Source organism: Magnolia sinica, chromosome 6, assembly GCF_029962835.1.
Source record: "Magnolia sinica isolate HGM2019 chromosome 6, MsV1, whole genome shotgun sequence".
Classification (NCBI taxonomy): domain Eukaryota; kingdom Viridiplantae; phylum Streptophyta; class Magnoliopsida; order Magnoliales; family Magnoliaceae; genus Magnolia; species Magnolia sinica.
The window spans coordinates 103,264,095-103,277,085 of NC_080578.1; the positions used below are offsets into that span (position 1 = coordinate 103,264,095).

General features: G+C 40.5%; 4 protein-coding genes across 6 annotated transcripts in view; all 4 read left to right on the forward strand.

Moving 5' to 3' along the window:
* The window catches only part of LOC131249353 (probable disease resistance protein At4g27220), a 98,602-nt gene extending 88,477 nt beyond the window's left edge, over positions 1–10,125 (forward strand). For both annotated transcript variants that reach the window (XR_009172801.1, XM_058250058.1), the window contains one exon: positions 9,296–10,125. The gene's annotated coding sequence lies outside the window, so the exon portion shown is untranslated. The remainder of the gene's footprint in view (positions 1–9,295) is intronic.
* Positions 432–12,991, forward strand: part of LOC131249354 (probable disease resistance protein At1g62630) — a 57,291-nt gene continuing 44,731 nt past the window's right edge. For both annotated transcript variants that reach the window (XM_058250069.1, XM_058250070.1), the window contains exon 1: positions 432–767. The gene's annotated coding sequence lies outside the window, so the exon portion shown is untranslated. The remainder of the gene's footprint in view (positions 768–12,991) is intronic.
* Positions 6,183–7,739, forward strand: LOC131249806 (probable disease resistance protein At5g63020). Its single transcript, XM_058250563.1, has one exon. It carries the CDS (start codon positions 6,183–6,185, stop codon positions 7,737–7,739), a length of 1,557 nt encoding a protein of 518 aa, XP_058106546.1.
* LOC131249807 (disease resistance protein At4g27190-like) lies at positions 7,807–9,021 on the forward strand. The gene has a single exon (XM_058250564.1). The coding sequence runs from the start codon at positions 7,807–7,809 to the stop codon at positions 9,019–9,021; it is 1,215 nt and encodes a 404-aa protein (XP_058106547.1).

Consider the following 12,991-nt stretch of genomic DNA (forward strand, 5'->3'; position numbering starts at 1 on the left):
GCTGTTTACATGCTATCCAAACCGTTCAGAAAGTCGTTCTAATTGAGATGAACTGACCCAAGGCTTCCATGACACTGCAAAGGTATCGAGGTAGGCGTTCCATTCCAACTCTTTCTTTTAGTGTTGTCCACCTGAGTTTTGGATCTACCTCATTTTTGGAGTCATGTCCTAACAAGAGCTTGAAAAGTGAATGAATCGGGGTGAAATCCTTAGGACATCTAGGTGGGCCCCACGAAGCTTCCAACCACAGGAACTTTCCTTTGGCAAGGGCTTAGGCAACTCGGGTCCTGGACTTTGGAATCCAAGGTGATGAAAAGATTGGACGTGATTAAAACATCACATCATGGTGGGCCCTAGGCATCAATTAAATAAGCTCCTCTTAGTAGCATTTGTGCTGGATCCACCTTCTTGTATTTAATTAATTTTTCTTTTGCTTTTGCCCCCTCTTTTCTTAATAGTCTTTCTTCCTACCTCTCCACAGCTACTTAAAAGTGGAGTCATGATATACCCAGAATTTTCAAGGGATTAGTACTTTCGTTTCATTCCTCTGCAACCTTCAAAAACACCATTACTTGCCCATTCATCCATCCATCACACATCCACGTATGTGTATCCAACGTTTCCCCACTAGTTCTATCCTGGTGCTTTGAATATAAGTTTTCTTTTTCTCTTATTTTGGAAGAAAACCTTCTACTTCTACTTCAAAGACACGGCATTGATCATTGATCATCAGCAATCCAACAATATTTGATAGCAACAATCAAAACGTATGATCTGATCTAAAATATCTATTTTGAGTAATTGTGAGAACTTGATAATATCTATTGGTGATTCATAGGGCTTATTCAATTAATCTAAACCTTTAAGACATTTATTTTTCTGCTGTGTATGGGAACAAGCCAAACATATATGGGAAGTTCCCATGAGCTCGCCGGCGCGCATAGAACCATTTCCTGGGAAAAGGTTCTATACGGTCTAGCTCATGGGAACTCTCCATGAGGTCGATCTGTGTAGGCCCCACCATGATGTATGTCGAACATCTACCCCATCAGTAATATGCACCATTCCATAGTGGGTCCAGGGCTTAAAATTCAAGTTAATCCGTGACTTTTGTAGGCCACACCACATACAAAAGTTTAGAGGGGTTACCCTCCACTAAAACATTCATAATCATTTTTTGGGCGCACCGAGATGTGGTTCACAAATCCAGCCCATCCATTATGTGTGTCCCATTGGATGAGGGGTCAGACCAAGTTTCAGATGCATCTGAATTTTAGGTGGGCCCCACCAAGTGCTTTATATGTTTTAGGCATGTCTTCATATGATTTTAGATGGTATGGCCCATAGGGAGCTCCGTAAATGGCTGAGTTTTGGTATATCCCATAATTTAAAGGGGACCCATCAAATGCACGGTGTTGATGTTTGACATACATCATGGTGGGGCCCACACAACTCGACCTCATGGGGAGTTCCCATGAGCTCGACCATATAGAACCTTTTCCATATATATATATATATATAGAGAGAGAGAGAGAGAGAGAGAGAGAGAGAGAGAGAGAGAGAGATGATCACCTGTGACCTGTGCACCTTTGCACGGATCTGGGGCGTGAGAGAGAACGAGAGAGAGAGAGAGAGAGAGAGAGAGAGAGAGAGAGAGAGAGAGAGAGAGAGAGAGAGATGATCACCTGTGACCTGTGCACCTTTGCACACATGTCATGGGCCTTTAATCAGAACGGTCCATGAGATGCGGCATCCCATGAAATCCCTATGGGCCAATTTTCACCCTGATCTAAAACTCTGGTGGGCCATAGCAATGAGAGATGCAAATCAAGGGAGGAAATTGTTTACTTTTGCAATGGCCCATGTAAAAGTTGGGCCCCGAGAGTTTCATGGGGTGCTGCATCATGTGAACCCTTCAAATTTTGGACTCACATCATGTATGATGAGTTCTCAAAAGGTTCTCACAAGAACCATGAGAACTGGTGCGCAGCCACCAGCAATCAACTATTAGTCCATAATTAAACTTGGTAGAATATCCTAACCTTTGATTTTTAGAATTGAATGCTAGTCATTGGTCATAGGAAATTTTATTTTCATTTGCTGTAAATTCATCTATCTACCTAAATGATAGTCACAATCATCGGTTTATTGTTTTAGGCCGGATCCAATACACATGCGCGTTTCTACCCACAAACTCACGTGTGGGGCTTATTGTGATGTTTTAATGACATCTAATCCACCCTTCATGTGTGGCCCCTCCTATTCTTATTGGATTCTGAAACTTAGGTTGATCAAAAGATGATTGAACGGTCAATGTTCCATATACACCCTTGTGGCAGACTTGAGTTTTGGATCCACCTCATTTTTGGCCCTACCCCTAAACTGATCTGGTTGAAATGGTGGACAGAGTAGAATTGTGGAAAACATCACAGTAGGCTCGAGTATTGCAAGGGCTGCCATTCAATCTCCATGCTTTGTTGCATGCATAATGTTAACCCATATGAATTGCTACGTACCATCCCTGCCATGACTCTGTGGGCCGGTTGATGTATGTGGGGCCACAACTCATGTTAGGGGTAGGCTAAAAAATGAGGTAGATCTAAAACTCAAGTAAGCCACACGACATGAGTACATAGGGCGCAATGACTACTGGTGAGACCTACCTGGGTCCATTGAGATAGTTATATGTCATTCAATGGCCACCGTGATGCATGTTGAGAAGTCCACTCCATCACCCAGGCCACTGTGATGCATGTTGAGAAGTCCACTCCATCCATCCATTTTTCCAACTCATGTTTGTGGGTGGGCCCCAAAATGAGGTAGATCCGAAGCTTAAATGGGCCACAATGAAGGAAACAGTGGAGATTGCACAACTACCATTGTAATTTTTCCAGTGCCCACTTGTGTATTGGATTTGCCTCATATTTAGACCCACCTGGTAAAATGATATGATGAAACTGATGGATAGGATGAATTTGTAAAAAAAACTCATGGTTTGCCATGAATATTTCAAAAGGTAGGTGGGGCATAATTGAATAATGGGCAATTTTAAGTGGTGTGGCCCATTGGAGTATTGTAGAAACTGCCTCATATTTGGGCCCACCACTTAAAATGGACTCACAAAAATTGTTGATAGGTAGATTCCTCAAAAACATCACAGTGGACCACACGAGTTTTTGGAGCTTCTATGGTCTAACATTCAATACATTGTTTGAAGCAGTGTGGCCCACTTGAGTTTTGGCTCTTCATCTTTGGGCCCACTGACTAAAATGAATTGGCAAATTGCTGGACTAGGTAGATTTCTTAAAAACACCACAATTGGATGGCACAATATTTAGTGGGTGTTGGAGCTATTTCAGCAATAGGTATTCAATACCAGTGTTGCAATTCGCGTGGCCCACTTGAGTATTGGATCTGCCTCATATTAGGGCACACCCCTAAATTGAGCTAACAAAAATATTATATGGGGTGAATTTTTTTAGAAAGGTCAAGGTGTGGTACATACCAACAACCCGCTCAAACAACATAACATCTGACTAGATCTATGTGGGGGCCACCGTGATGTATCTGTATATTTACACTGTCCATCCCAGTGCTCATGTCATATTAAGGTATGGGTTAAAAAATAATGTAGATCTAACACTCAAGTGGATTACACCAAATAGTGGCCTTGGGTTGTATTAAATGCACAAAACATTAAATGCAAGAGTCAACTCTGATATAGTTGTAGTTGGATATGCCTCATTTTTTAGCCCATACATTAACATGATATGGGAAAATGGATAAACAGCATGGGATAAACAGATATATCATGGGGGGGTCCTCTCAGACAATTTATTATTCAAGCGGTGGTTGGACGGAATCAGCTTCCGAATGGAAGGGGCAGCACATGATTGGAGGTTAATAAAACATCATTATCAGCCTAGAGCTATACATTAATTGAGCTAGCTTGGTTAATTTGTTCTTACTCAACTTGGAAAAGCTCAAATCAACTCGGTTTGAAACTAGGTTCAAGCTGAGTGGAGCTAATCTTTGAGGTAGAACTACACTGAACTTGACTCGACTTAACTCGGAACTTGACTCAAAATTGACTCAGTTCGAATGGATTAAACTCGGATCAAGTTCACTTTGTGTGTGTGTGTATATATATATATATATTTTTTTTTTTATTTGCATTATAATATATATTATATATTATATATGTTAAAAGCTATAAAACATAACTCGAACGTAGCTAGTAGGCTGGAACTCGAAAGATCTGGCCTAAGCTGGAGCTTAAATTGAGCTAGCCCATGCTGAGCCAAATTCGAGCTGGGGTAGCCTGGTGGCTCAGCTGAGCCGAGCCCGGGCCAAGCTCGGTTGGACTCTTGCACAGCTACTTGCCGGAAGCCGATTGCGTAGTGAGTAACTCACCACGCTTGGCGTACTGAATAGACTCCGTGAGGTCCACCATGATTTATGTATTTCATCCACTTCATCCATCCATTTTAACAGATAATTTTAGGGCTGGATACCAAAATTTAAGCATAGAAAGTTTTCAAGTGGACCACACCACATGAAAAAGTTAAATTGAATATATACCGTTGAAAAATTCTTGGGGGTCATAGAAGTTTTGGATAAAGCTTATATTTGATTTTTCCTTTTATCCATATCTATACGATCTTATTAACATTTTGGATGACAAATAAACATCACTGTAGGGGCCTAACAAAGTTTCAATCGGTGGAAATCATAATCCCCACGGTTTCCGTGGTATTGCCCACTTAATCTTCGCATATGCTTAATTTTTGGGCTAAACCCCTTAAATTAGATGAAAAAACTACAGCGTGGATAGACTAGGTACATTCAAGGTGGGCCCAACTGAGTTTACTCAGTACGATGAGACCCGACTGAGTAACTCAGTACACCCAATCCGATTTCCTATTTATCCAGGTGGCCTCGTAGACTGGATTTTGTGGAAGCTTATCCAGTCGATCCGGACGCGGATTGCGTACTAACACCGTCCGTAGCAGCCTCGATACCGACAAAGCTCTATCAACCATGTGTGGTAACTTTTATCCAAGCCCTCCATCCATTTTTTCCATATCATTACATAGCATGAAACGAAAAAATAAGGGAGATGGAAATCTCTAATGGACCACACCAAAAGAAAACATTAGCGAATGAATGCCCACCATTAAAAACATCCTAGGGCTCAATGTAATGTTTATTTGTCATCCAACCCATTGATTAGGACACCCCTATCAGTTTGAAGAGGAAAATCAAATATCATATTAATCTAAAACTTTTTTAGCCACTGAGAAGTTTTTAACGGTGAGCATTCAATCATCATTCCTTTTACACGGTATGGTTCATATGAGATTTAGATATATTTAATTTTTTGTCTCATACTATAAAACAAAGTGAAAAAAAAAATGGATGGATGGCATGGACAGGAGATATACATCATGATTGGATTCACGAAGCACTGTCAATAGCCACCTCGTAGGCAATCTGTATCCAGTGGATTAGGAACAACCATGATGTATGTTTTGTATCCACACCGTCTATCCATCTGGAGATATCATAACAGGGAAAGATCCAAACAATCATTCAGATCGAAATCTCAAGCGGACCTCACCACAGAAAACAGTGGGGAGAGTGATGTCCACCGTTAAAAAGTTCTAAGGGTCACAAAAGTTTCCGATGAAGCTGATATTTGTGTTTTCCCTTCTTTCATGTATGAGTTAACACATGAACACGTTGGATCTCAAAGAAACATCATGGTGGACCTTTGGAAGGTTTCAACGGTAGGCGTCAGTCTCCCCAGTGTTTTCTGTGGTGGGGTCCACTCCAACCTTGGATCCTCATCATTCTTTGGTTCATACGCTAAAATGATCTCTACAAATGTATGAACGGTGTGGATAAAAAACATAGATCATGGTGGGGCCCACATAACTTGGTGACGTCACTTCAGTAGCGAGTCTCGCTACTCAACGTCTCAGTAGCTAATCCGCCGCGTCCAGACGATCCAGCTTAATCTCTCTTTTCTTGCCAGTTTCTCTTCCTTCCTCTCCTCAGCTTCTGAAAAGTGAAGTCATATAAACGGAGATTTTTACAGCATTACTTTCAACGGTGCCTTCATTTCGTTCCTCTGCTGCTTTCAAAAGCACCGTTATCCCCCATCCATCCATCTATCTAGAATGGACTTGTGGGAAATCATTCTCTTCTTCTGGGCTCCTATTTCTCGGCACATCGGTTATTTCAAAGACCTCAACAACAATGTAGAGACTCTGAAAAGGAAAACGAAAAAGCTAAAACGCAAGCATGATGAAATTCAAGCAGAAGTCGAGGATGCTATACCAGTCGGAAAGAGACAGAAAGCCCTTGTGGAGAATTGGCTCACGGAAGTCAGAAATACCGAAAACCAAGTTGATTCAATAAGATTGGAGCTGGCACTAAGGAGAATATGCACCCATCACTCGTCTCGTTATACATTGGGAAAAAGGGTCGTTGAAAAGCTCGAAGACATCAAAAAGCTCAACAAAAAACTCAAAGTAAAAGGGGTCTTCCATGAGGTGGCTGAAAGCAGTCGACATCCAAGGGTGTTGGAAAAGCAAACATCACTACCACGAGGACAACAAAGCACTTCTGAGCGAACCTTGGAGGAGATATGGCAATGCTTACACGAGGAAGAGAATGGAATCATAGGTATTTGTGGGATGGGTGGAATAGGAAAAACCACTCTCATGAAAGAAATAAACAATAGGTGCACCAAAACACGTGACTTCGATGTCGTGCTTTGGATAACTGTGTCCAAGGATCTCAACTTGGGATTAATCCAAGAGGAGATTGGAAACAGATTGGGTATGAAATTTGACGGAAACGAAGATAAGGGGGACAAGCTGTTTGCTCGGTTGAAGAATCTTAGGTATCTGCTCATCTTAGATGATCTATGGGATTCATTTAGCTTGGTTCAAGTTGGAATTCCCAAGCCAGACAAGCAAAACAGATGCAAGATCGCGATAACATCCCGATCCGTCACAGTGTGCAATGCAATGGGGGCTGATAAGTCTATTAAAGTCAGAGCTCTTACGCCAGAGGAAGCGTGGAATTTGTTCAGTGAAAGATGTCGGGATGTAGTTCTGTCATCCGAGATTCGACCGGTAGCTGAGGACGTTGCAAAGGAGTGCAGTGGATTACCGCTTGCGATTAAGACAGTGGGTAGGGCCATGTGTGGCAAGGATAAGAAAGAGGTGCGGAGGAATGCATTGAGGGCATTGAAAGGAGCATCACCTGAGGTTCCAGGTATGGAGCGTGAGGTGTTTCTTCCTTTGAAACTTAGTTACGATTGCCTAGAAAATGATAGGATCAAATCATGTTTCCTGTATTGTTCATTGTTTCCGGAAGATTATCATATACCAATAGATCGGCTAGTAAGATACTGGGCAATGGAGGAAGGATTCATAGAAAATGTGAATAACTTGGAAGAAGCATCAAACAAGGGCCATGACATCGTTGAAAGAATCAAGGACGCATGCCTCTTGGAGGATCTGTATCAAATATCTAAATTTGTTAGGATGCATGATTTGCTCCGTGACTTGGCTATTTGGATCACTTCATCGTCGCTCAAAATTCCTTGTGAAAGCCGGGGAGGGACTAGTGCAGCCACCGGAAGAGAATATGTGGAGAGGGGTTGTAAGGATTTCATTGATACGCAACAAGATAGAGCATCTGGAAATTTCACCTGCTTGTCCTAACTTGATCTCCTTGTTCCTCAATGAAAACCATCAATTACGTACCATTCACAGTAATTTCTTCGAGCTAATGCCAAAACTACAGATCCTTGATCTAAGTTCTACTGGCATTGAATCTCTCCCGATGTCATTATTGCAATTGGTGAATCTACGTGTGCTCATTCTAAGCTCATGCAGAGATCTAGTGGAGGTGCCGCCATTGGGAGAGCTGAAGGAACTCCAAATTCTTGATCTCTCATATTCTGGCCTCAAAAACTTCCCTCAAGGCATTGCAAGCTTGGTTAAACTCAAGAGGTTGGATATATCAGGGACTTCATTCACTGCAATTCCCTACACTATGATATACGGGCTACCTAGTCTGGAGGAACTAAGAACAATGGGGAGGAATAGATACGTCGACGGAGCTACTTTCAGTGAGGCTGTGAACATGAAACGCCTGAGATCTTTAAGTATCGGTGTGTCCAATCTTAATGGCTTCATCGCACATGATATGTTCCATCAATGGTTTTCGGGCTTGACAAGTTTCCATGTTATGGTTAACTATACACCTTTCGTGCCTGTTTCTAATAAGCATATAAGCATTGGTGAATGTGACAAATTACCGTGCGGGATTGGGGGGTTGATAAAACATGCATTCTCTTTAGACTTGTATGAAAGCATAGGTTTAACAAGTCTTTCTAAGTTCCGAGGCGATTTAAAGAGCTTAAGAAAACTTGAAGTCATTGAATGCAGTGGAGTGGAATGCATTATAGACTGGAGAGAGGTTGGAGATGATGCATTCCAATGTTTACAGAGGTTGGATCTATATAGTTTGCCAAACTTGGAGAAGGTATTCGATGCTGGAGCACCTCCTCCGCTGAACACAAGCCTGCAAAACCTCAGAAGAATATGGGTTTCTCATTGTGAAAAGTTAAGGAGTCTCTTCTCTTCTAGTATGGTAGAGCAACTACATCAGTTAGAGAAGCTTATGATAAAGAAATGTATCCAAATGAAAGAGATTATAGAAGGAGACAAGCTGCCCCATAATTCATTCCCAAAATTACGCATCCTAGAATTGGATGACTTACCAGAATTAGAAAGCATTTTCAGCCAGCGATTTATGTTTATATCTTTGGAAGATATGAAAGTAATTTCCTGTCCAAAGTTGAAGAAGCTCCCCCTCTTCTGCTCAAGCATCCATGAAATAAAAGGAAAAATAGAAGGCGAGAGAGAATGGTGGGAAGGATTAGAGTGGGAAGACGAGAAGGCCAAGTCCCTCTACACCAGAATTTACAAGGCTAGTTGATTTGCAAATGAAGAAGCTTCCTGTATAAAAAAGGTTACGTAGATTTCTTTCGTCATCTCAAGTTTTACTTTGCGACTAAATTTATTTATTTTTAATCTCTCGACACTTTCACGGGAAATTGATAATTGGATTCTATCTTTATAATAGCGTGATATTTTAAAAATCATACAATATTTTAATTTTTTTACAATAAAGAAATTTCTTTTGTGCTCGTACATTTAAAAGTTAGAAATTATTTATTATTTATTATACTTCTTTTTTTAATTACTTGCAGAGAGATTTGCTGGATAATACCGGGAGGAGAACATGAAGATCCAAAGTCTCCCGAGATATTCCCATGCTGAGAAATCGGTCTGTTATTGCTGTATGAATTATTGCCTTTACAAGCAATTGGGGACGTGGATTGCGTGGTGTCGCAATCTCAGTGGTTTGATGACATTGCAAAGTTCTGTGGGCGCTACCATGATGTATGTATTATATCCACACTGTCCATTCATTTTTTAAGATCCTTTTAGGGAATGAAACAACACATCAGACAGATCCAAAGATTAAGTGAGACCACACCATTAGGAAGTAATGGAGATTGAACACCCATCTTCTTGGGGCCAAAGAAGTTTTCTATCAAGCTGATATCTGTATTTTCCATTCATCCTGGTACGTGTGACCTTATGAGAAGTTTTGGATGGCAAATAAACATCATGGAGGACCCTTGGAAGATTTCAATGGTAGAAATCATTGTCCTACTGCTTTTGTGGTGTGATTCCCTTGGGCTTTGAATCTACCTCATTTTCATGCTCATGCCCTAAAATGATATCTAGAAATGAATAGACGATGTGGATGTAATACATACATCATTTTGGGTCCACAGAACATTGCTACGTAACACGCCAGAGAGGTACGCAATCAGTCTCCGGCAATGGTTACCTCCGAACGTGTAAAAGCATTTCTAGGAGCTCACTATGTCTTTTATATTTATTTTGAAGTTATTGTTGTATTAATTACTGCTTTGGAAGGCTTTGTCACTCTCTGTTTTATTTAATTGCTGAGAATGGTTTTTTTTTTTTTCTTTGTACTTTTACCGGAAAATAAGCATTTTTGTGGCTATTACGTTGTCCCCTTCGATGAATGGATGGGGTTGACAAAACACACACATCACCGTGGCCAAACAGACTTTACTCAAAACTCTCCTTCACGCCCATAGTAAATTAGTTCTCCACAGACTTTACTCAACCCCCTAAGTGGGACCCACCGTGATGTTTGTGAAAACCTACGGATATGTTTGTGAGAAATCATCCGGTACATCCATTTTTTTCAGCTCATGTCAGGACATGACCTCAAAATGAGGCAAATCGAAAACTCAGGTGGACCCCATGATAAGAAACAATAGGACTGAATGCCCACCGTTCAAATATTCATTGGAGCCACAGAAGTTTTGGATCAGACAAATATTTTTATTTTTCCAGTTCATTTCAGTGGGAGTAACCTTATGAACGGTTTAGAAGGCATATAAACATCAATGGACCCTCATGAACGGTTTAGAAGGCATATAAACATCAATGGACCTTAGGAGGGTTTCAACTTTAGGCACCTTCAGCTCCTCTCTCTCTCTCTCTCTCTCTCTCTCTCTCTCTCTCTCTCTCAGGCATTTTGCTACTCCAATATTTTCCGTGAATCTTGGATCTGGCCCATTTTTGGGCTTATGTCTTAAAATGAGCTATTAAAAGGATGAACAGGACTATAGAAAACAATATCTTGTCATTGATAAATATGAAATTACAGTTGTGGATCACTCAATAAGTGGATATAGCTGGCTATTGTATTGTCTGCACGTAAAAAGCCCACCAGATGAACCATTCTGAACACAGCTGGAGATTTTGGCAGCAGCGACTGTTTAAGCACACCACCATGACTATTTATGCACACCTCAATCTCATTGAGGTCCACTGTATTTTATGTATAAATCCATTCCTCCCATCAGCTGAGAACCATTAACCCTCAATGACCAGTTTGGGCTTGTTTGATTTTTCAATTCATTGGTAAATACCCTGTAAATGGGTAATAATTATTTCATTTGGTATTTACGTTACTCTTCCTTAATTTGACCAACTACTCTTTAGATACAAAAACTGAGAATGCTGCAAAATATTTGTGGGTCCCACCGTGGTGCGTGTTACTTATCCACACCGTTCATCTATTATGGCAGCAGAATTTATGGCATGAGCCACAAAATGAGGCATATCCAAAGCTCAAGTGGACCACGCCATGGGAAAAAGAAAATCAAACACTAACAGTTAAAAACCCCTTGGGGCCACTGTTTCTTTTAGTGTGGGCCACTTGAGTGTTGGATCTGGCTCATTTTTCAACTCATGCGTCAAAATATTATGGTAAAATGGATGGACATAATGTATATATAATATACATCACCTTAGGGTCCACAAATTTAAACTAAGCTCCTTTAAATCGGTTTCCAAGGCAGGACTTCCTATGAATTTTCAAACGGGGTGAAATGGTAATAATTACCCATTTACAGGGTTACACAAGCTTTGAAAAATCAAACAGGCCTAAAAGTTTTGATGGGCTACAATAAAAAAAAAAAAAAAAATGTACATATATTTGTTAGTTTGTTCCTGCAACCTTATGAGGTTTCCCAAACCATAGGCATGCAAAAGGGAGCCCATTTATATGCCAAGCATGTGTCAAAGTGGCACATGCATGTGTAATATAAAGCCATCCATCAAGTGGGCCGAAACATGTAAATGTTCTTGTTTCACTTAAACGGTACCCAACAGATATCTGGACCTGGTTGCATGTGAGTTCCAGTATTCAAGAATAAAATCGGACCCAGCACGCATGCTGTAAGACCCGACCCAACAATCAATTTGAAGTTCTTCCCCCCAGGCCCACAAGATCAGATTGGACAGCAATTATAGTCGAGCAAGCACTCTAAACTGCAAACCATCATTGTAGGAGTACAAGATGAAAAGGAACACTCAAGTAAAGAACCAAAGCCTGCTTACCAGCATATAACATATCACAAAGGATCTCTCCAACTTACTCATGGTGTGAAAGCGAAGTAGCCCTCAATCCAGCTGTTGTGGTTGGATTGGATCTCAGTTTTCCACGATTGAAATCATGGATTCCAACCCCACCTTTTCAAGAATGTAAATAATCAATCAAACCTGCGAACATATCACTGAATTCCACGTTATGGACCAATACAAAAAGTTACTAAGTTATTATTGGTTTATCAGTGGAAACATGCGGGGTTACATCTTTGAATCATATCCATGGTATAAAAAAATGGTTATGTAAGGGCTGTTATTTGATGGTAACAGCCATAACCGTTACACATTATGGGGCCTTCTCACATGAGGAGCCACTTATTGAATCAAGACCCTATTCCTTATTTGGCAGGAGTTCTGTTAATCCTTTGTAAATTCAGGGGTGGTAACCAACAAAAGATGGGTGGTGTATCTTTAATCTTAAATACACCAAGGGAAATTGGATTTAGGCAGGGGGAATAACCAAAGTAAACTGAAAATAAGCGCTTCCCAAGCACGAGTGTAACAATCTATAAGTAACTTAATCATTCACTTTAGTACAGGGAAGTCCATGGGGAGGAATTCCACAAGGCGTATCACAATTCACAGCTTTTAACTAAAGATGTGATTCAAAGCTATTGCAGTGAAGAATTGATCTAAAACAAAGCACTTCGTCCATGGGCTTGTAAAGAGATTGAATATTACCTTAATCTTTCTTCTCAGATTAATCCAGTATGATACATCGATGCAATCCTGCTAAAGTTCATCAATAGTAACTATATCTTTTATAAAGGCCACCCCTTACATTACATATTGATAATTTCTAACTTTAGGTCTTTTTCAAATTGATCTAACTGTGAAATACTACAGCATATGTATCTAGGGAATAGTCGCTTCAAAGTAAATCCTCCTTAAATATAATGAGTTCG